The 24510-nt window shown below is 35.0% G+C and overlaps 1 protein-coding gene and 1 pseudogene across 4 annotated transcripts; one reads left to right on the top strand and one right to left on the bottom strand.

Annotated features, from left to right (window-relative positions):
• Window positions 1-520: 520 nt before the first annotated feature.
• On the bottom strand, window positions 521-24510 carry LOC132041212 (AT-hook motif nuclear-localized protein 10-like). 4 transcript variants are annotated; one of them, XR_009410938.1, is made up of 7 exons: window positions 24369-24506; window positions 23159-23641; window positions 19665-19717; window positions 17521-17652; window positions 16778-16939; window positions 14419-14821; window positions 14285-14386 (listed from the first exon to the last, which is right to left on the bottom strand). XR_009410938.1 is itself a non-coding variant. In XM_059432052.1 (6 exons), exons 2-6 carry the CDS (start codon window positions 23601-23603, stop codon window positions 821-823), a joined length of 939 nt encoding a protein of 312 aa, XP_059288035.1. In that variant the 5' UTR covers window positions 23604-23641; window positions 24369-24510; the 3' UTR covers window positions 521-820. The 4 variants fall into 4 exon arrangements, 2 of the variants coding, with proteins under 2 accessions (XP_059288035.1, XP_059288034.1); XR_009410939.1 differs by lacking the exon at window positions 24369-24506 and adding an exon at window positions 24279-24324; XM_059432052.1 differs by lacking the exons at window positions 14285-14386; window positions 14419-14821 and adding an exon at window positions 521-967 and having other exon boundaries at window positions 24369-24510.
• LOC132041213 (cysteine protease XCP1-like) lies at window positions 6930-9400 on the top strand (annotated as a pseudogene).

The raw sequence follows: 24510 nt of genomic DNA, 5'->3' as shown, positions 1-24510 counted from the left end.
AGCAAAAAGTATTTATGTGGTACAAATTCGGACTGGTTTAGGTACCCAATAGGTACAACCCTCGGTTTAGGTACTCCAGAGGAAAATGTGATAAAGTTTAGGGGGCTATCTATGACTTTTGCCTAAACTAAATATGTGTAATGTATTAAAATGCGCTTCGACTCTTGTAGTCTTAAATATGTCATTGTGACATATTGACATATTGAAAGGATCCTATAATGAATATTAATCCCTTTCTCAAGATAATGGGAAATATTTACCTTTTCAAAAAAATAAAAATGAATCTATTAGAATTGACTCTGACAGAAAAGAAATTAACCACATAAAAAGGGTGGTTGTATGAAGACCATACCCTACCGGTACAGAGGTTTCAATAGACCCTCGCCTCAAGAAAATCGTTTTTTTCGCAAGGGCTTAAAAGAAAAGCAATAGTAAAAGCTATGATAAAATATTTGGAGGAAAAGTAGTGACAATACAAATATTAAAGGTAACCGAAGTAAAACAAAAAATATTCGTAATAGAATCAAAGCATAAGATATATATATATATATATATATTCTTCCAGGTCCGCAGAATTGCAAAAACATTCACTCTAAATTGAAGATGGCTAATGTTGAAAGTCATCTTTAGATAGCAGCACATTATAACAGCTAAAGCAGAACAAGAAAGCCAAACGCTGTCCTATGATAAATAAAACACAAAAAGCTAAGTTCACAAGACAGAAAATGCAGAATACCTAGCATCAGCAAATTAGCACTTCTCACCAGTATTTAAACTAAGGTTAAAAGTGCCTGTGGTCCTTATTTCTGCATAAGTACAATCACACCGATGATTCACTCGTGCCACTTGATGGTGGGCTATCGGACCCCGTCATACCACTAAGACTGGCATTCAACGGAGCAGGTGACGCCTCAGAATGATTTGCTGATTTTGGCACTTCTGGGGCATCTGCAGCGAATAGGACAACCTGGAACAGAAGCCATTAATTAGTGCCTGCTAAGTAAACAAAATCTGTGTCACATATCGCTCTTAACACAAGTGTTACCTAGATAAACAAATGGTAGTGTGAGCCCAAGAGCCCAGCCACTCACCTCTGTTATGATTAGGTCCTAGCCATACCTTTGAGTGCGCGTTTTTATTTACTTCTTTTTTTTTTTTCCTTACTTTTTCGATATGGTAAACCTCATACACCTCGAGAAGTAAAGATAACTAATGACAAAATAACTCAAAGAATAGGGATGATGCTTTTCTTAAGTGCTCCCCCACCCCCGCTCAAAGATAGGGACAATGCTTCTCGAGTGCTGCAGTCAATTAGAGGAATCAAGGAATGGCAGGGTCTGGAATTGAGGAGTTCCCGGATACAAGATACTAAATATATAACTTTATAAAAACAGAATAGTAAAAGATACTGAGTGTATCAATCAGCATACAGCATGCATTCGTAAAGCCAGAATGGTTTCATCCAATGGAAAGACTCATATAAGTAGTCATTGTGCCAAAATGTACACTTAAAAGTCAACAGGTTGTTCGACAACCAGACCACCTTTTTTTTTTTTTTTTTTTTTAAAAAAAAATTTATTAAAAGGTACCAAGATCTAAATACCATTTAACTCTAAATACAGGAAAGGGGGATAATGCTGAATCTGATCTTCCCGTTTAGGATTACTTCACAAACAAAATATCCAAAACTATTCAATTTCAGATGTAACTATTAGTTGGTGGCCAGAGGTGGGTGTAATACTCCATCACTGTAAAAGGTATAGTACTCAACTTGAAGTAAAACTCCAAGCATCAAATAGAAGAATCAAGCAGAAAAGAGAGGATTTAGGAAACCCTGCCCATCTAATCTACATAAATTTGAAATTTCTGCTCCCAATTAATACAGATAAAGCAATAGTGCTTCGTGATGAATGATTAAAAGATAGTATACATGCTACATAAATTGATCTTTGAAACTTATGAGAAGCCAAACCTGAACTGGTGATGAAGCAGTTAGAACACCACCGACAACCCGTCCATCAGGTCCAGCAAATAATACATTCATTCCACCTGTTCTCTCCCTTTGACCATCGATCTCAGACAGCATAGATGAACCCGATAGAGACAATATGTTAAACCGTTCCTACAGGAGAAAAGGTCAGAAAAGCACTCAACGCCGTAATAATAATGCAAGGATAGACAATCGAAAAAGAGAGATGCAGAAGAGCAGATATTCTTTCAGCAGATCTGTGAATTCTAGAAGAGACAACAACTAATTTCAGGCACAGAATGAAGTCGAAATCAAAAGAACCAGATTAAAATCCATACGAGCTGCATATGGATTTTAGAAATAATAGTAAAAGCTCTCAAGTAAAATGATATAAAATGGTCATTTTTCCCTCTCATCTTAAGTGAGATGCCCCTGTAATTAATATGAACTAAACAAGCCTAGTTAAATCTAACCATACAAGCAAAGCTGTCAAAGGTGAAAAGCATACAAAAGCACCACAATCTATTGATGCTTTAAGCACAAAGCATAACTAAAGTGTGGGCTTTAGTGGGGGGAAAAGGCGCTAACTAATACAACAACAACATAACCAGTGGAATCGCACAAGTGGGTTCTGGGGAGGGTGGTGTGTATGCAGTCTTAGCCCTACCTTGTGAGGTAGAGAGGTTATTCCTGATAGACCCTCGGCTCAGGTAAGGCATACCAACAAGGCGCTAATGAATACTCCCTCCGGATCAAAAAGAGTGTCCACTTAGCCTTTTTTTCTTGGGTCAAAAAGAATGTCCACTTATCAAATCAAGAAAGAATTAACCTTATTTTTCCAAATTTGCCCCTATTAAGTGCTATGTGATCAAACCCAATACCTATTTAATTAGGGGCAGTTTAGTCAAATTACCTAAAAAAAAAAATTTAGGAGTTAGTATTTTCTTAAGGGATGTGCAAATGGCTAAGTGGACGCTCTTTTTGATCCGGAGGGAGTATAAAATAAAATAAAAATATAAAAGTAATGCAGTAATAACCATAAAAATAAACATTAATTATTCGGACAAAAGAACTGAAAAAATTATAATTAGCTGAAATATGTGAAATGGAACATGAAATGCTAAAATAAGTAAAATGTATTCAGACGTTAACCTCATAAGTCAATTCCACTGGACGTGTCATTAAAAAGCTTCACTTCTGATATTGCACCTGTGGCAGACGAGATGCAAACATGCCATGGAGCATTCTGAACAACAGATACTATCCTTGATGACACATCCTGAAAACCATATAATAAGGATTAGTAATACAAAATATAATAACCTGCGACTTAATATCTGCAAAAGTATCACAATATATGATCTGCAAGTGTCCAAGCCATTGCAAGAATCCAAAGGCAACACAGGAATTCCAAGAGTCAAAACTTCAATTACATGCAGATATTTAGATCAGTATCACAAAAAGCATTAGCACTATATTTGGTTGGGTGCTAAGAGGAGAGGTTTAAGGGCAACGGGGCAAGTAAAAGAGGGTTAAAGGACATTCCCCTTGTTTGGTTAGAAAATAAAAGAGGGGAAAGTAAAAGTGAAGGAGTATGCTACCACCAATATCGGCTTTTCTAACCCCTCCATAAATGAAAAGAAACGAGAAAGTTATGTGTGTTTACTTTCCTTCCATTACCAACAGATGGAAGGGGAGAGTAAATACTGTTAAGTAGTCACCAAAAGTAAGCCATCCCTGAACCAGAACCACATGCTTTAATCGTGTAGGAGAATGTTCAACTAAGAAGAAAAGCATACATCTAGCACGTCTTTGTCATGTTACTGAATCATCTAAAATAATTACTTGAAATGAAAAGATATAAAGACAAATAATGTAAACTCATGAAGCAACTTGCAGTTAGAGAAATCAATATCAAATAAGAAATGTATTTTATCCACTTAATCAACAGGGGATATATTTGCAAGACTCCAAATTTACAAATGAAGCTAAATCAACAACGTATCTAATTAATCATCAGAAAATTATTTGCAAGAATCAACAATTACCTATGGAGCTAAATCAACTGATGTTTCTAGTGTTTAGCAAACTGACCAAGTTGGCAATTAATACTATCAAATATGAGTGTGGCAATTAATACTATCAAATATGAGTGTTCACATTGGAGCTTAGTGCATTTTTTCAAAAGACAAGGTCCATGGGTTAAGAAGCAAGAAGCTGCGCTACAAAGCTCATAATTTATCAACAATAACGAATTACCTGCCATAAACGGACTTAGTATTTATAACTGTCGCCTTTCTCAAAAAAAAAAAGGTACTTAGTATTATAATATCATCTTGTAACTAAAATCACTAATTGAGCATCCAGCACACAATAATGACAATGTAAATCCAACAAATCAACCAAACAATAACTAAACATGTATGTTTCATTTTGGACAATATATATAAAAAACAATGTCAAATTAGAGATTGAAAATTACTACGTAGGTCCACATATTTCAAACCTTGTAATTCATTTCTTAGATGTGACGTCTCACAGAGTTCACATAACACACTATAACAAGCACTTTTACCTTTTCAGAAAAAAATTTCTTTTGGGAAAGGGCAAAGATTTAGTCTTTTTAAATTTTGCTTTTTACTGGTTATATTTGGGCGTATTTTCTTTTTAAGAAAATTAAAATTCTCCACAAAGGGCGGACCACTTACTCTTTTGGGCTTATGAAAAAGAAGGAATTTTCCTTTTAACAGCAAGTGATAGATCAGAGCTCAACCAGCTCAAATTCTCAGTGTCATGACAGTAAATCTAAATTATTGACAGCAATACTGATATGGAATAGTTGTAATTCGAGACATAAGAATGCTTGCTTGCTATTTCCAAGTTTCATTAAAAAAGAAATGTTCTTCAAGGCAAAGAAAAATGATGTCTATAGCATTCAAAGGAAATACAAAGGCTAAAGAGGGTAACCTCTCCTGTTTCCATAGTGAAAAAATGTAGTGTGAGTCCAAATCCTGTTGATCCTGCAATCAGAAAATGACGCTGAGAAGTTCTATCACTGATGGTGGATGAAACAACACAGGATAATGGGGAATTTTGTTATACAGGGAAAGTGCAACATGTATTCAATCTCCCCACCACCAAAAAAAAAAAAAAAAAAAGAAAGAAAAGGATCAGAAAATCAGCATTTATCTTCTAGTAAATATGATCGACGAGCATTCATTAAAATGTTAGATCAATTAAATCAACAGGGCAACAACAACAACATACCCAAAGAAATTTCTAATAAAAATTTTGGAAACGAAGGAATCAGTTGCACAACTCTTAAGGCCACAAGTGGGATCTGGGGAGCGTAGAGTGTACGCAGACCTTACCCCTACCTTGGGAGGTAGAGAGGTTGTTTGCGATAGACCCTCGGCTTAGCAACTCTTATGGAAATTAATTTAAAAAGGGAACTCCTACGAAATTAGCAATAAATGATAAAACGATGTTGAAATTCGTATACATATATAGAGCCGTCGTAGCGGAAATTAAGTAGGAACATACCTCCAGCCATAGTTGTTCAAGTGTTGTAGAGAGTCTATCGCTTTGGACGAGCTTGTAAGAGGGAGGTGGTAAGAGAGAACCCTAAGAATATATGCGTTTATATAGGTAGACTAGGGACTCGTAGGCAAAAACTTTAACCCTAGGAGCTTCCCTCAACGAAACTTCCGGATATATTTGCATAACCATATAATATTAACTAATTCTTTACTTAATTGGGAGACCAGCGTTGTCAAAGGCGCCCTTTTCGCCCCTTTTTTAATTTATTCTTTTATTTTTTCTAAAATTGAATCTTAAGCCCTGAAGCAAGGCGCAAAACATGTTGAGCGCTTTGCCTCGCTTAACAGGCGCTTCAATGTCATCGTGAAGGCTCTAAAGCTACTTTTCCTTGCCAACATAATCCTGAAGAGGCAACAACATCAACATACCCAGTGTAATCCCACAAATGGGGTCTCGAGAGAGTAGTGTCTACGCAGATCTTATCCGTACCTTGTGCAGGTAGAGAGGTTATTTCCAATAGACCCTCGGCTCAAGGACAGAATAAACACAGCAGATAAGGAAACATCAGCAGTAACAACAGTAGTTATGGAAACATAGGCAGTGACAACAGCAAGATAGAAGGAAAATTGAAGCAGAAGAGATAACAAGCAATAATAGAGAACTAAGAACAAGAAATATGAAAATAGTAAATTAATAAAAAATGAAACTAATACCACTACTACTAGTAAGGAAAAGCAATCACGTAGCTATCTACTACTAGTCTTCAACCCTAATTCTCGACCTCCACACCCTCCTATCAAGGGTCGTGTCCACGATAAGCGGAAGACTTGTCATGTCCTGCTTGATCACCTCTCCCCAATACTTGCACCTCCACCTCTCCTCTGGCCCTCCAACGCCAGCCTCTCACACCTCCTCACTAGGGCGTCTGTGCATCTCCTCTTTACATGCCCGAACTATCTCAGTCTCGTATCCCGCATCTTGTCCGCCAAGGAGACCACTCCCACTTTGTCTCAAATATCTTCATTTTTAACCATATATCCTAGTATGCCCGCACATCCATCTCAACCTCCTCATTTCTGCAACTTTCATCTTCTGGAACACTAAGAATTTGATTGTTCACTTTAAGTAATTTTTTTCAATTTCATTGTCCATATATTTGTTATCCAGGCTTATAATTATTAGTCTTGTACTACACATACATATTTGTAGTTTTCCTTCATTTGCGCCTTTCTTCATTAAAGCCCACGCTTTATGTATGCTTTGCGCTTAAGGCCCCAGCGGACCTTAGAGTTTTTTTTGCGCTTTTCGCCTTTGATAACACTGTAGGAGACAAAAGGGCAGCCCGCCAGCACGGTGCAAAAAGCATCCAGTGTTAACAGGGTCTGGGGAAGGGCCGCACCCCAAGGATGTGATTGCTGCTACCACGGCTCGAACTCATGACCAATAGGTCACATAGAGACAACTTTATCATTGCTCCAAGCCTCCTCTTCTTTTATGAGGGATAATCATAGTAATATGGCCACAGACTTTATTCACTCAATGCTCCGTCGCTAAAAATGCAGCTTTGTGAAATAATAATTCCAACTAAAAAAAAGCTCTTCTCTCTCTTGGGGAATGAAACAATCACTTTAACTAGAACATAATGATACACGAATCATACGGTCATGTTTTAAAACAAACACTTCCTTTCATGTTTTATGATGTATAGTATATTCTAACAACGTGTCCAACAACTTCATGGATGAGCTTAATATAAGTCATTCAGATTCCAACTTTATTGATCTAATGATCACAACATAATACAAAAATATCCCAACTGTCATGTATAACAAGGAAATGATAGTGTCTAGACCAAGTGTTAGAGAACAATGCAAGACTACAATGAGTTACTAAGCCCCATATAGGTTACTTGATCCCTGAAAATATTAGTTGGTAAACATGTACTCATAGGATCAACAAGCATCAAAGTAGTACTAACATGCTCAAAACTCACATCTTGCTTCTTGACATAGTCTCTAACCATCAGATAATTTATGCCGAATTGTCGATGTGCTTGCTTCTTTTACCACTTTTAATATTCTTTGAAAAGAATAATGTAATTGAATTATCACAAAAAAATCTCAATGGACTTGCAATGGGATCCGCAATTCTAGCCCTAAATGAAATTCCTTAACCATAACACTATGATGTATCTTCATAGCATGCTAAAAATTCAGCTTCTATTGTGGTGTTGCAATAATGGTTTGTTTAACACCTCTCCAAAACACAACACTTAAAAGAAAAATGTACCCAGAAGTAGATTTACCAATGTCTTGGCATCCGCCCAAAATTTGAGTCTGAACATCCAATGAGTCATAATATTTGTATGTAAGCTTAAAATCCTTAGTTCCTTGCAAGTATGTAGATTAAATTGACCCATGAGAAATTTTTGTTAAAATAATTAAATAAAAAACTTGTTTCTCTTTGATATGTTATACGTGGCTATAATAAAATAAAATAAAGTTTTATTAGTTTTGTTTGGTAATTAATAAATTACAAGAAAACAAATCAAAAAATCAGAACTTGGTAAAAGTTGGGCGGGTTGGATTATTACCTATTGCTTAGCCCATCCTAACCCGAGTTTCTTTTGGACAGAGTTGGGCAATGACTCAACTCATTTATCGGTACAGCTAATTTGACCAGCTCAAACTGTCAATTTCCCCCCACCTCCACCCCCACCCACCCACAGGCTTATAGCATAAAATCACATGTTTAATGAGAAGTTGAATCTTGAAAGAAAACATGCTTTTATTTCAATCCAGAGCCAAAAAGCACTATGCTTCAAGTCTCCTACTATTGCTGCTAGCTACTCCATCTACTACTAAGTATACAATTAATATAGTGCACAACACTTGGCTTTAAAGCAACATTATCAAGAACTTTACCCCCTATATAAACTCATCTCTTCTCCTCCATTCTTCATTCATCTCAACATCTCTCTATTGCTACAAATCAATACAAAATGGCTAATTCATTCTCCAATTTTTCCAAATTCTCATTTCTTGTCCTGTTTTCCATATTACTGTCTCTCACGCGCAACATTTGCGCGCGACTTTTCAATCATGGGAATTGGGATATTCCCTCGATGACTTGACGAGCATCGATAACATCATCGATCTCTTCGGACGTGGATGGATAAACACAGCAAGATTCATAAGAGCAGTGAAGAGAGAGTGCATAAGTATGAGATTCTTATGGATAATTTGAAGCACACTGACGAAAGGAATAAAACTGTTAGTAACTATTTGCCTGGTTTGAATGAATTTGCTGATTTGAGCCATGAAGAATTCAAGAATATGTATTTAGGACTTAAAAGTTCAAAATAAAAAGAGATCAAATGATGAGTCCACACAAGAACAATTCACCTATAGAGATTTTGTGGATTTGCCTAAGTCTGTTGACTGGAGAATAAGGGTGTTACGACCAATGTCATGTCCATACGTCATGTCCTATCTATTCACCTCCCCCAATACTTTTTTGGCCTACCTTTACCTCTCCTTACACCCACCATTCACACCTCTTGTGACACAAAATACAATAGTGGTTCCAATGGAGGCCTTATAATTATACTTTTCAATTTATTGTCTCTCAAGGTGGTCTTCAGAAGGAGGATGACTATCCTTACCTCATGGAGGAAGGCACTTGTGATGAAAAGAGAATAAGTCAATTATCTAAACATATTGCATTTATTTCTTTTACAGTTATTGTGTCTGAATTAATTTGTGCGCATCTCGACTAATCTTACAGGGTACCTCCTACTTCCCAGCAATACAACTACCAAGTAACTGTCCGCCCAGGCTTGGACGGATGAAAAAAAAATCACCTAGTATTTTTACCTCCACTAGAATTTGAACCTGAAATTGCTATGTTACATCTTTGGTTGTAATAATCTAAAGATATGTTATGTTACATCTTTGGTTGCCTCCACTCGAATTTGCTAGCCTAAGAATAATGGTACTCTCCCCAGCTATGTTCAGGGTGAATTTAATGTACTAAGTTCATCTTAACCCAATAACTTGACTCAAACACTATAAATATGTTATAAAGTTCAGTAAAATCAAATGGGGTGTAGTAGAATTTCGAACTTGAATTCATAAAGTTCAATTCCAGCCTTTCACATACGAATTCAGATCCAAGCAACATAGTTTTCGAGCGTATTAGATTCGTGGGATAAGGTGGGATATCCAGGGTTAAATTTGAGATTAAATTTATACTTTATTTGGTTTAATACATAACTATTTTCAGGATAAATTTATACCTTCAACCAAACGGCATATAAATTTAACCCCAAACTTAATCTTGGGATATCACACCTTATCCCATCAAAGGTGGATAAATTAGTTCAAGAATTATAGTCTTAGGACTATTATAATAAATAACTTGTCAAGCGAACTAAAATGACCCTTGGTTAATAACCTTTTGGATATATGTATTGATGTAGAAGATTTAAATTGAACGTTATGTGTTACATTGATGAAAGTAAAGTGGTGACAATTGATGGTTACCGTGATGCGCCAACAGCCAATGATGAACAGACTCTGTTGAAAGTTCTTGCTAACCAACCTGTCAGTGTAGCTATTGAGGCTTCCAATTCTACAAAGGGGTAAAGTCTCTTTACTTTTATACCTTTTACTCTTTTTCCAACTTTAGGGTGCGTATGGTAAGACAGAAAATATTTTACCGAAAAATATTCTCTAGAAACCCATGTGGATGGGCTTAGAATAGAAAGTCATAAGTGAGTTCAAGCTTATGACTTTTGGTTTAAAAATAAGTGTTTAAAAAAAAAATTATTTCACTTATGCATTACAAAATTGCTTAAAAGTTATTTTAAAAGCACCTAAAATTAGGCAATCCAAACAGGCCTAAGTCATTTTTGATGTTTGATTGTCATAAAATAATTTTCGGGGAAAACATTTCCACCAAAAGGTTTCTACATTGTGGCCGGAAGTCATTTTCCTTCACAATTATCTCTAATCCTTAGCTTCAAATTATTGACTCAAATATTACTTGAACATTATTATCAATCTTTAAGATAATCTAATTTTCATGAGCACGCTATCTGATTTGCTATTATTATCTTTTTTATTAAATATTTTTCACTCTTCAACCAAACATCGTTTTCAAGAAAATACTTTTCAGTAAATAAGTGATTTTCCAAAAAAAAAAAAGGTTTCTAGAAAATGACTTTCGTCGTATCAGAAAGCATACTGATAAAGACTTATCTGCAACCAGTGTTTATGCCAAGTCGATAGGTGCATGATAATGTGTTTGCACATACACCTTTAGCAGTTAACCATGGTTAATTATCATGCATTCTCACCTTATTAAATCAATTATTTATAGTAGAGTTACTTAATTTGATGTAAACACCACCACCAACAACAACAACAACAACAACAAAAACAATAACATCAACAACAATTTGATGTAAACACCTTATACAAATATGAGTGTAGGGTGTGTTTGATGGGCATTGTGTAACTGCACTGGATCATGGAGTGGCAGCAGTTGGATAGGGCAATTTGCAGAAATGTCCTTATTTTGGGGTGGTCTTTAATTTTTATGCTTCGCCTAATACCATGAGGTTTGGCGTTCGAACCTGGCTCAAGAAAAAAAAAATTTCGCAAGCGAGTTTTTGTAAAAAGTTAGACCTATTCGGGCCAAAGTTAGGCCTGTAGGCAACCTACTTCAGGCAGAGTTTCAAACTCTACCTTTTGGATAAAATTCAGCATTAAGGCAGAGTTTTAAAGGCAAAATTCTGCCTTGCAAATTCAAACCTCAGCCTTACGAATTTTTTTTTTTTTTTTTTTTTTTTCTTGGTGAAATAGGTTCAAACCCAGAACCTCGAGGTATTAGGTGAAGGATAAAAATTAAAAACCACCAATTTGAGGGACAAAAATTAAAGACCACCCCAAAAGAAGAACAATCCGCGCATAAAATGAGTTGGATATGGATACACAAAGGGGATGGACTACATCGTGGTTCAGTTGCACTTTTGGCTCTATTTTGTACTGGCATTTAAATGTTTCCTCTCAATTCAAACAATTTTTTCGCGAGACATAACTTTATATTTTTGCATCATAATATCTCACAAGTTATGCCCCGTACTTTTAAAAAACTTATGGCAATTAGGCATATGTTCGATTTTGGAGGGCAAAATTTAAGACCGATACATTTGAAGGAAAATCGTGTAATTTCTTCCTATATCATTGTCAAGAACTCTTGTGTGTGTGTGTGTGTTGGGGGGGGGGGGGGGGGGTTTCCAAATGGGGAGAGAAGGGTTTCATTAGTATGGAGAGGAACACACGCAAGGCCCAAGGCCTTTGTGGAATCAACAAAATGGCTTCTTTGCCAATCAAAAATAAGTGAAAAAATATACTAATATACTCTTTAAATTCTTTTCTAAACTTCATCCCGTTGTTTTTCTATTAGCTGCATGTTGTTTTATTCATCATTTAAGCATTTTGTTAGTTTTCATTAAGGATGTACCAACATAGTGTGCTCGTCCGACGTGTTTTTAAAGAAATCATTGCTTCCTTCGTTCTTTCAGCTTCAATATGTCCCTTACATTTTATGTATCCTAGTTTGATTGGCACAAAATTTAAGATGTATAGAGCCTGTTTGGATGGGCTTATTTTAGGTGTTTTTAAGCCAAAATTGCTTTTAAGCACTTTTGTAGTGTTTGAGTAAAATTAAAAATGAATTTTAAACACTTGTTTTTAAGTCAAAATGACAAAAATACATCAAAAGTCATAAGTTATAATTCCTAATTAATGCATAAATCCATCCAAAATGGGCTCATATATATATATATATATATATATATCTAGTAATGTGAGAGAGCCCGCTTCGAAAACTTAAGATATAAAAGTAGATATTTTAATTAAAGAAATATAATTTGTGTTAACAAGCGTACAACAACAACAATCATATATATATATATATACGTTAGTAATAATATGAAAGCAAAACTTTCATTCCACTCCTTTAATATTTTAACTTTCATTTTGATGAAATTATTTGCTTCAAATCAAATGCAGAGCCAGAATTTGACATTTATAAGTTATGTATCCTAATTTTCTAAAGCTATTTAGTTCTAAATAAATAATCTATACATAGTTAATGAACTTTTAAGATAAATACATAATTTAACTTGTACGGATGGAGGCTCCTCCCTTAATTAGGGATTAGGGGTTCGAACATGGATATGGAAAAAATCTTTGAGAGGAGCGCTTCCCTCGAATATATATGGATTAATATGCGGATATCGAGCATATATAAAACCAAAGACATGAAAAATGAGGTAGGAGATTCGATAGCTTTTGAAAAGTAGACCTTAAAAACAAAAAACAAAAAAAATTGACTTAAATAAATAAGATTAGGACCTAAAAGTAATTAATTAAAAAGTTTAAAAAAAATTTGAAAATTCTTGTGAGGACTACAAAAGTCCCTAAGTTTGCCCTTATATATAGTAGTAATATAGTTATGTGTAGGCCGTCTTTAGCGGGGCCGCGAATATAAAAGTAGATATTTTAATTAAAGAAATATAATTTGTGTCAGTACAAGTGTAAAACAACAACAACAACCATATACCCATTGTAGTCCCACAAGTGGGTAATTACGTTAGTAATAATTAAATCTCATATAAGCATATTTTCAATATATGAAAGCAAAACTTTCATTCCACTCCTTTAATATTTTAACTTCCATTTTGATGAAATTATTTACTTCAAATCAAATGCGGAGCCGGGAATTTGATATTTATAAGTTATGTATCCTAATTTTAAAGTTATTTAGTTCTAAACAAATAATCTATACATAATTAATGAACTTTTAAGACAAATACATAATTTAACTTGTGCAGCGGATGGAGCTGTTCCTCCCTTAATTAGGGATTAGGGGTTCGAACATGGATATGGAAAAAATGTTTGGAGGAAGCGCTTTCCCCGATTGGACGCGATACGGTGCGAATTATCGGATTAATTGGGCTCGAATGCGGATATCGAGTGGAAAAACCAAAGAACATGAAAAATGAGGTAGGAGGTTCATAACTTTTGAAAAGTAGACCTTAAAAAAAAAAAAAAAATTGACTTAAATAAATAAAATTAGGACCTAAAAGTAATTAATTAAAAAGTTTAAAAAAAATTTGAAAATTCTTGTGAGGACTACAAAAGTCCCTAAGTTTGCTCTTATATATAGTAGTAATATATATATATATATATTACTACTATATATATCAAAATGTCCTTTGAATCTTGTATATATATATCAAAATGTCCTTTTTTCAGAATCTTGTGGTTTTAAATATGTCAGGTGAAATATAGATATAACTAAATTATTAAATATAAAAAATGCTTTTTAAACCAACAAAAAATGAAAGCGACACACACAAATTGAAACAGGGGGAGAATAACTGGTCCAGTTTAATGTCTCAATTTGCCATTTGAGTGGATCGCATCATGAAAATTAAACCCTTTACCAAGATAATGGGAAATATTTACATTTCAAAAAGGAAATATGAGAGCTAACTGTGGCAGAAAAGTTATTTACCTTCCAAAATTAGTGCATTGTTTTAGGATCCGACATGAATGCGGCAACATTTTCGAAGAGTCCGAATAACATAGCAAAAAAGGTATTAACCACGTAAAAAAAAGGACATGATACATATAATCTTCCAGGTCAGAGAATTGCAATAAAAAGTGGAAGATGGCTGATGTAGAAAGTTATCCCTGGATAGCAGTACATGATAACAGCTAATATAGAATAAGAAAGCCAAACCATGTCACATGATTAATTAACACAGAAGGCTACATTAACAAGGATGAAAACGCAGAATACCTAAGCATCAGCAAATTGGCACTTCTCACTACCTAAGCATCAGCAAATTGGCACTTCTCACCAGTACATGAACTAAGATTTGGTCCTTATTTCTGCACAACTACAATTACACCGATTAAAATTACAACAAGCCCTTCTGAGTCTTCAGTGAATTAGTCGACAAGGAGTTCATTGGTCAGAATAGAGCGCAGAAAAAACTCATTTCCAAGGCATGCTTGAGATTCCTTGCAGGTTATCGTTGGTGCAAACTGGACCGCTCTGATTTAGGGGACTGCCTGGCCCACCAGATGATTCACTATAAGTGCCACGTGATGGTGGGCTATTGGTCCTCGTCATACCACCGAGATTGGCATTCAACGGAGCAGGTGACACCTCAAAATGGCTTGCTGATTTTGGCTCTTTCTGCCCATCCGCAACGAAGCTACCTGCGATAACCTGGAATAGAAGCCGTTTAATTAGTGCCTGCTATGTAAACAAAATCTGTGCCACATATCGCTCTTAACACGTGACAAATGGTAGTGAGAGCACAAGAGCCCAGCCATTTACCTCTGTTATTATTAGGTACAACTCATACCTTTGTGTGCGCTTTTTTATTTTGGGTCAACATGGTAAACCTCACACACCTTAAAAAGTCAAAGATAACTAATGACAAAATAACTCCAGAATAGGGATGATACTTCTTGTTAAGCCTCCCTCACCCCCCCACCCCCACCACCAACAAAAAAAAAGGGATGATGCTTCTTGCGTGCTGCACATAATAATTAGAGAGAAATCAAGGAGGGTGATGGGGTCTGGGAATTGAGGAGTTTCAGCCTTTCAGGATACAAGAAACAAAATGCATTACTTTATCAACCAAAAAAAAAAGAGATACTGAATGTACTAATCAGCATACTGCATGCATCCTTTTTAATTTTTTTTTTTTTTTTTTGGCCAAATGATGCATGCTGCATATATTCATAGAGCTGGGATGGTTTCATCCAATGGAAAGAGGTATATAAGTAGTCAGAGTGCCAAAATGTACACCTAAAATCCAATGGAAGGATGTCTGCGTCAGTTGGTGTTACATGTGTAAGGAGACAGGTGAGGACATGAATCATCTTCTATTACATTGCGGGCTAACCATGAGGCTATGGTGGGATATGTTCAGGTGGTTTGACTAATCAGGGGCAGAGCCATGTATAATTTTTTGGTGCTCGAGCACCCATTAACTGTGGCGGACACTCTACGTAGGCATATAGAAAATATTAAAATTTTGGTATAAAATAATAAATAGCACCCAACAACAACAACATACCCAGTTGGATCCCACAATGTGGGGTCTGGGGAGGGTAAAGTGTACGCAGACCTTACCCCCACCTTGGAAGGTAGGGAGGCTGTTTCCGAAAGACCCTCGACTCAAAAGAAAACAAGGAAAACAAGGAAAATAAATAGCACCCAGTTAAAAAAAAAAAAAAGATGGTGCTTTGTTAAAAGGTTGTAGGCATTAGGCTAAGCCACGGAGTAGCCAAGTTCGAATCCCACTCAAAGCAATATATTTTTTTTTTATTTAAAGGTGAGCACCCAGGACCATTGAATTCTGGATCCGCCATTAGGTTTGGTACACCTTGGGTAATGCATAAATCCATGAAAGAATTGATGTTCAGTTGGAAGAGCAGAAGAAAGAAGAGAAGACGAAGGGCTTGGAACGTGGTTCCACTTGCTTTAATGTGGGTACTTTGGAAGGAGAGAAATATGAGAGCTTTTGAAGGTGTGGAGTCGAGTTTCTATCAATAAGGAGTAGTCTACGTTCCCTTATTTTCTTTTGGTGTGAAAAGAAAGTTCCTTGTATAGATGATTAGGTGGAATTTGTAGAGAATCAAATCTTTTTGTAGATGCTTTACCTTTTGGTATACCCCTTGTATACGGCCAATTTGGCCATGTCTATGAATGAAAATATATTTACTTGATTAAAAAAAAAAAAAAATGTACACCTAAAAATCAACGGGTTGCTCATCTCGAATAGACACCAAGACCAGCTTCACCAATTACCATTTAACTAGGAAAGGCGGATAATGCTAAATCTCATCTTCCTGTTTAGGCTTACTTGACAAACAAAATACCCATAAACTTTTCAAGATTCAGATGAAATTATTACTTTGTGACTGGAGGAGGGTGTCATATTCCATCACTGTAAAAGTAATAATACTCAACTTGAAGGAAAACTCCAAGCATCAAACAGAAGAATCAAGCAGAGAATAGAGAATACAGGAACCCCTGCCCACCTAATCTACATAAATTTGAAATTTATGCTCCCAATTAATACAGATAAAGCAATAGTGCTTCGTAATAAATTATTAAAAGATAGTATACATGCTACATAAAGTGATCTCTCAAACTTAAGAGAAGGCAAACCTGGACTGGTGATGCAGCAGTTAGAACACCCGCCACACAGCCACCTAAAAGCCGTCCATCAGATCCAGCTAAACATATGCTTAATGCACCTGTTCTGCTCCGTTGACCGCCAATTTCAGACAGCAGAAATGAACCAGATAGAGACAATATGTCAAACCGTCCCTACAGGAGGAAAAGGTCAGAAAAGCACTCAACACCGTAATAATAATATAGACAATCCAAAAAGAGCGATGCAAAAGAGCAGATTTTTTTTTCCAGCACATCCTGTGAATTCTAGAAGAGATAATCAACTAATTTCAGGCACAGAATGAAGTTGAAATCAAAAGAATAACATTAAAATCCAGACGAACTGCATATGGATTTTTGAAATAATAGTTAAAAAAAACGAACCTCTCAAGTAAAATGATGAAACATAGTAATTTTTCCCTCTCATCTAAGTGAGTTACCCCTGTAATTAATATCAACTACACAAGAGCCGAGTTAAATATTACCATACAAGCAGAGCTGTCAAAGGTGAAAAGCATAGAAAAAAGCCACAACCTATTGAGGCTTCAGCGCCAAGCACAATTAAAGTGTGGGTTTTAGTGGGAAAAAGGCTCTAATGAATATAAAAGGAATGCAGGAATAACCATAAGAACAAATATTAATTATTTGGACTAAAGAATTGAAAAATTATAATTAGCTGAAACATGTGAGACGGAACATGAAATGCTAAAACAAGTAAAACATATTCAGAAATAAACCTCATAGGTCGCGGTTCCACCGGATGTGGCAGCTTGTCTAAGAGTGACATTTGATATTACGCCACTGGCGGACAAAATGCAAACAGCCCTTGGACCATTCTGAGAAAATGACATAATCTTTGACGCCACATCCTGAAAACCAGATAATAAGGATTAGTCATACAAAATATAGTGACCTGCGACTTAAAATTTGCAAAACTATCACAATATATGTTCTGCAAATTGTCCAGACCATTGCAAGAGTTCAAAACATTAATCACATGCAGATATTTAGATCAGTATCACAAAAGAATTAGCATTATATTTGGTTGGCTGCTACGAGGATAAGTTGGGCAAGCAAAAGAGAGTTAAAGGGCATTACCCCGGTTTGGTTAGAAAATAGAAGAGAGAGGGAAGGTAAAAGTGAAAAAGTATGATACCCCAGATATCGCCTTTTTACCCCCTCCATGAATGAAAAAAATGAGAAGGTTTAAAGCTTGTTTACTCTCCTTCCACTACCGAACAGCTGGAGGGGAGAGTAAATGCTGTTAAGTAGTCACCAAAAATAAATCATCCCTGAACCAACCAAAAACACACGCTCTACTCGTGTAGGAGAATGTTCAACTAAGAAGAAAAACATAAATCTAGAACATCTTTATCACGTGGAAGAATCCTCTAATAAGATAATTACTTAAAAGGACAAGAATGAAAGAAAATAATGGCAAGTCGTGAAGCAACTTGCAGTTAGAGATATAGATATCAAATAAGATATGTATCCAATTAATCAACTGAGCATAACTTTGTAAGACTCCAAATTTACCTATGAAGCCAAATTAACAATGTATCCAATTAATCATATCCTGCAATGTATCATTCCATCTCTTTAAGTGATGAGATGACTTTTAATGACACTGGCTTAAAGTATCTTCTGCCAAAAGTGACTTTTAGGATTTGAAACTCAATAAGTTTTTACTGAAATTCTTTAAACAACACACAATAAAAGCTTTTCTAAGGGTATGCAGTCATATTGATTCAAAATTATGCTCATTTACTAGGGATGCCATATTTGAAATGATTCCTTTTATCAACACATTTTTCACAATCTATTCATTATATCGGTAATATAAGTCTTGTTACCAAAGTGACTTGTAATCAGTAATAAATTTTTTGCCATGAGCAGGTTCTTTATTGATATTCTCTTTTCATAACCAAGATATTGTCCGCGACTGCCAACCAAGTCAACTTCTACCGAATTTTTTCTTAGATATGAATGTTTTTATTTACTTTTCTTTTTTCTGGATAAGGTCAAGCGCCAAGAGCTACACTTGGGGTGGTTTGGAAGGCCCGGGTGACCTAGTTCTGCAAAGCAAACAGCATTAATGCTCGCCCAGCCTATAACCCCTCCACAAGTTCATGAGCAGCGGACAGCTCTTACTGCCCATGTTATAGGACAAATTACTATTTGAAAAGTCAAATATTTGTTTCTTTGAAAACAATTGTTTCAGACATTTTTTAGGATGTTTAATTTAAAATATTGATAGCTCTTTTTATAGTATAACTAAACATGTGCATTCTCATTTTAAAGAAAAATAAATAAATAAATAAATAAATAAAGAAAGCGATGTCAGAATTGAGACCAAAAAGTACTAAATGATTTAAACCTCATATTACAAACCTTGTATTCATTTAGTGATTATCGGAACATTAGCTATGGACGTCTCACAGAGTTCACATACCGCAATATATCAGCATTTTTACTTTTTCAGAATTTTTTTCTTTTGGGAGAGGACAAAAGCTCTCTTCTTCTTCTTTTTTGGTTATTTACTGGTTTAATTTCAGCAGCATTTTCGTTTTAAGAAAAGTAAAATTATCCACAAAGGGGGGACCATTACTCTTCTTTTCTTACAAGAACGAAGGAATTTTAATTGTAGCAAGTGATAGACCAGAGCTCAACCAGCTTCTGACCTTTCCTAACTCAAATTCTCAGATGTCATGACAGTGAAACTGACTTATTGAAAGCAAAACTAAAATGGAATAGTTGTAACCAAGACATAAGAATGCTTGCTTGCTATTCCAAAGTTCCATAAAAAATCAAATGTTCTTTAAGTAAAAGAAAATATGATCTCTGTAGCATCCAAAGGAAATACAAAGGTTAAAGAGGTAACCTCTCCTGTTTTCACAGCGATAATATGTGGTGTGAATCCAAATCCTGTCGATCCTGCAATCAGAAAATGACGATGAGAAGTTCTATCGATGATGGTGGACGAAATAACACAGGATAATGGGAAATTTTATTATACAGGGCAAGTGCAACAAGCATTCAATATCCCAGCCCACCCACCCCAGAAAAAAAAAATGAAAGAAAAGGATCGGAAAATCAGCATGTTTCCATTATGCATGATCCACGAGCATTCGTGAAAATGTTAGATCAATTAATTTAACAGGGCAGAAACTTCTCATACAAATTTTGAAAATGAAGGAATAGTTGCGCAACTCTTAAGCCAATAAATTTAAAAAGGGAACTCCTATAAACTTGGCTATAAATGATAAAAGGATGTTGAAATTCGTATACATACACAGAGCCGTCCCAGCGGACTATTAAGTGGGAATGTTCCTTCAGCTATATTTGTTCAAGTGTTGTAACTTTTAGGTAAAAACTTTAATTCTAGGGACCAGGGTCGGAGCTAGGACTCTTGACAAGAGGATTCAAAAAGGTAGAAAGAATGTCTCTAGCGAGACTCGAACCCACAACAATGGGCTAAACATTATGCCCTTTGGACGCTGAGCTGAAGTTCATATTGTGTTAAGGGGATTCAAAACTTAGTATTTATACATAAAAAAACAAATCGACCTTATATATACCATGTAATATTCCAAATTTTCCGACAAATGGGGTTTCAGTTAAACCCCCTTGCACCCCTGTAGTTCCGCCCCTGCTAGGGACTTCTCCATACAATATGGTTGCCTTAGGGACCCATAATAAAACGTTTTTTTTCCATCAAGGAAACTCCCGAATATATTTGCATAACCATATGGTACGCGCTTCGCCCCTCGTTTTATTTATTCTTTTATGTTTTCTGAAATTGAGTCTTAAGCCCTGAAGCGAGGCGCAAAACAGGTTGAGCGTTTCGCCTCGCTTAACAGGCACTTCAGTGTCATCGTGAAGGCTCTAAGGCTACTATTCCTTGCCAATTAGCGTAATTCTGAAGAGGCAACACTAAGCAATTGATAGTTCACTTTATAAGTAATTTTTTCAATTTCTCCATATATTTGTTATTCATGCTTATAATTATTAGTCTTGGACTACACAAACATATATGTAGTTTTCCTCCATTTGCGTCTTTCTCCATTAAAGGCCACGCTTTATTTTCGCTTTGCGCTTAAAGCCCAACGGACCTTAGAACTTCTTTGCGCTTTTCGCCTTTGATAACATGTCGGAGATCGGAGACAGGGTAAATAACTTATTATCTAATATGTGGACCACATTAAATCTCTCCAAAAGGAAATGTTATTTCTAACAAAGGGAACTCATATGAAATTTATAATTACAAGCCCTCCCCCCCCCCAACAAAAAAAAAAAAATCCAGAGCTATAAAATAACTTTTTAAACTCTATCCGAAAGATTTTTTGCATCCTCAGGAGACAAAATATTTACAACATAAGGGTAAATAGTTCAGTAGTAGTTCCTTCTTTAATATTTGCCAAAAGGTGAAAAAAGTAAAACAAAGAGAAAATCAAACATAAAAGAAATGACATATATGTAATAAACAATATACAGAATTTGTTTAGCACTCATAAACCTTTTGATCATTTAAAGTCATCAATAAACTATCAGAGCACAAAGGGCATACTAGTAAATCCCTCCTTCTGCAAGATTCTGAAGTCAGTCTGATGCAGATCCATTGATCCAAACCCAGCTTTCTTTAGTATTATAATATATGAACTTCTGTTTGCATGTCTCCTAACGGCTAACAGATCAAAAATACTACTTTTAAAAGTATTCCCTCCGTCCCATATTCGTTGTCACATTTCCTTTTGCACATTCCTTAAGGAAGCATAAATAAAAGGTGTATTTAGTAAATACTATTTACTACCTTACCCTTATTTCTCTCCAATAAATTGCACTCTAATTGATATTCATTATTTTTAAGAATACTTAATATTAAGGGTAAAATGGGATAAAAATAATTAATTTCATCTTGGTTTTGTAAAATAACAAGTACATCCCTCTGCCCATTTAAATTTGTCCATGTTTGACTTGGCACGCTCTTTAAGAAGTAGTAATTAATAAAATGATAAGTTATATCACCCTTTGAATATAATAAATTCAATGTTTTGGAATATGTATTGGGAAATAATTATAGTTAATAATAAGAGTAAATTAGAAACTAAGTGATAAATTCTATCTTGGTTTGCTAAACTGACAAGTAAAATGGTAACACGACATGTATTTTTAGTATAATGGACAAATAAAAATAGGAGTGAATATTTTGGGACAAGTATTTTTAGTATTTGACAACTAAACTAATATTATGGGACAGAGGGAGTAAGTATTACGACGACATTGAAAGCAAAAGCACAGGTCAAACTGTTTACCTAAAGAATCTCAGAAACACAATACTATATTCTATACATTTTGATCATTAGGTCATCAATAAACTACCAGAGCACAGAGGGTATATTAGTAAATCCCCCCTTCTGCAAGATTCTCAAGGCAGTCTGATGCAGATCCATTGATCCAAAGCCCAGCTTTCTTTAGTATTATAATACTCCTAACGGCTAACAGATAAAAAATGATCAACTACTTTTGAAAAGAAGTATTAGTCCCTCGTCTCAAATTATTTATCATGATTACTAAAAATAATTATCTCAAATTATTTATCGTTTTAGAAGTTCAGGCATAATTAATTGCTTTTTCTCCATTTCACCTAGAATTTTATCATTAATGGAGAAAACACATAAATGAGTAAGCAATTAATAGAGAGAGATTATAACTTAAACATAAATAGAGGTAAAGTAGGTCAAATACCCCTCCTAATAAATACTCCCTCCGGTTCAAAAAGAGTGTCACTTAGCCTTTATTTAAAAAAAAAAAAAAGTGTCTACTTACCAAATCAAAAAATAATTAACATTATTTTTCAAGATTTGTGCTTATTAAGTGTTAAGTGATCAAATCTCAATACCTATTTAATTAGAGATAGTTTAGTCAAATCACCTAATTTTACCTAAAAGTTAGTATTTTCTTAAAGTGTGTGTAAATGGCTAGAGCCTATTTGGATTGGCTTATTTTAAGTGCTTTTAAGCACTTTTGTAGTGTTTGGGTACAACAAATAAGTGCTTTTAAGCACATGTTTTTAAGTCAAAACAACAAAAATAAGCCATAAGCCCATCCAAACAGGCTCTAAGTGGACATTCTTTCTGAACCGGAAAGAGTATTGTAATAAAATACTCATATCAATTCTTGTTTCTTAAAGGACATGCAAAGTCAAAACTGAACGACTATTAGTATTATGACAACATTGAAAACAAAAGCACAGGTCTGACCAAACTGTTTACCTAAAGAATCTCAGAATCACAAACATTCTAGTACTAATATTCTATAACAACATTCAAAATGCTTATAAATATAAACCAATATAAAACATCAACAAGGTTTTACCAAGATTGTCCATTTGTTGCTTTTTGCTTGATGAACCAGGTGGTCTCCCTCTACTTTTCTTCATCGAATTCGGCGAAACGGGTCCCACATTATTCACCTGCTCCTGCATAGACACGTCAGCACCACCACCCGCTCCGGCGACAGGTGGCGAAGCATTAGGGTTCAAACCAATTGCCATTGACCCGTCCGGCCCATACTTCCTCGGCCTACCTCTCTTCCTCTTCATCGGGTCCGCTAAATTACTGTTCAAACCCTGTGCCACGTCAGCACCGGCAGGAACTTCAGCCGTGTACGGCGGTTGTGTACCGGAGATTTGTGTAAACGCCGCCGTAATCTCGCCGGAGTAACCTAAATGCATCGCCGGCGAACCCGCCGGAATACTCGCCGGAGAATTTTGAACTCCGGCGATGTTGAAATGATCTCTACTTGGCTCAGATACCGACATTTTTCATCGACTTTTTTCGAAATTAATTAATAAGTTACCTGTAATTTTTCAAATACAAAGTAGCTTTAATTTAACGGCTAACGAACAAAATTACTTTTTTTTTTTTTTTACGGAATTGTAACTGGAAAAAAAACGACAAATTACAGCTTCAAATCTAAAACCCTAACAAATGTTGCAAAAAAAAAAAAAAATTAACAGATCAAGCCAAAAAAAAAGGTTAAAATACTAAATTAAAGGTTGAAACTTAGTATCAACAACAAACAATAAGTAATTAGGAAAAAAAAAAAGGTACTATTTGTTTTTCCGAAAATTAATTAATAATCAACAAAATTAACTTTTTTTTACGGTATTGTAACTGGAAAAACGAGAATTTTACAGCTTTTAAAGGTAAAACCCTAAAGTTTGTAAGTTTAAACCCTAGCCCTAGAAATTCAACTGAAAAGCAACACAATTTGATAAATGGATCAGCTTAGGTTTAAACTCTGCAAATGTTGCAGAATTTTTTTTCAATTTTTTTAACAGATCAAGCAAAAAAAGCTTTAAAAAATTAAATTAAAAGTTGAAAAATAGTATCAACCATAAACAATCAGTATTAAAAAAAAAACTATTTGTTTTTTCCGAAATTTAAAAATTATGAAATTTCTAATAAAATAAGTAGAGTCTGAATTTTCTCACCTGGAAAATAGGAAATTGTGAAGAGGGAAAAGAAAAGAAAAATCTTTTAGGGTAGAAATAGAAATGGTTTTTTTCTGAAAGAATTATTACCTGGGAAATATAAATAATTTTGTTTTTCTTTGATTTCCGTATATGTTACGTTTGTTGATCAAATGATAAAATAAAAATTAAATATACACATAAAGATGAAAAAGGAAAAGGCAGGTAAGAAAAGGTAAGGCTAAAATTGCTC

This window comes from Lycium ferocissimum, chromosome 12, assembly GCF_029784015.1.
Source record: "Lycium ferocissimum isolate CSIRO_LF1 chromosome 12, AGI_CSIRO_Lferr_CH_V1, whole genome shotgun sequence".
In the NCBI taxonomy this organism is placed as follows: Eukaryota; Viridiplantae; Streptophyta; class Magnoliopsida; order Solanales; family Solanaceae; genus Lycium; species Lycium ferocissimum.
This window is presented reverse-complemented; position numbering and strand designations above follow the sequence as displayed.

Bases quoted from the DNA above. Each gene is read 5' to 3' on its own strand.
- LOC132041212 (XM_059432051.1), bottom strand. From the start codon at position 23,603: ATGTCGGTATCTGAGCCAAGTAGAGATCATTTCAACATCGCCGGAGTT. The intron at 17,653-19,664 runs GTTACCTCTTTA...TCTGGTTTTCAG, and splicing joins TCGCTGTGAAAACAGGAGAG to GATGTGGCGTCAAAGATTAT. The intron at 16,940-17,520 runs GTTTATTTCTGA...TTCCTCCTGTAG, and splicing joins GTGGAACCGCGACCTATGAG to GGACGGTTTGACATATTGTC.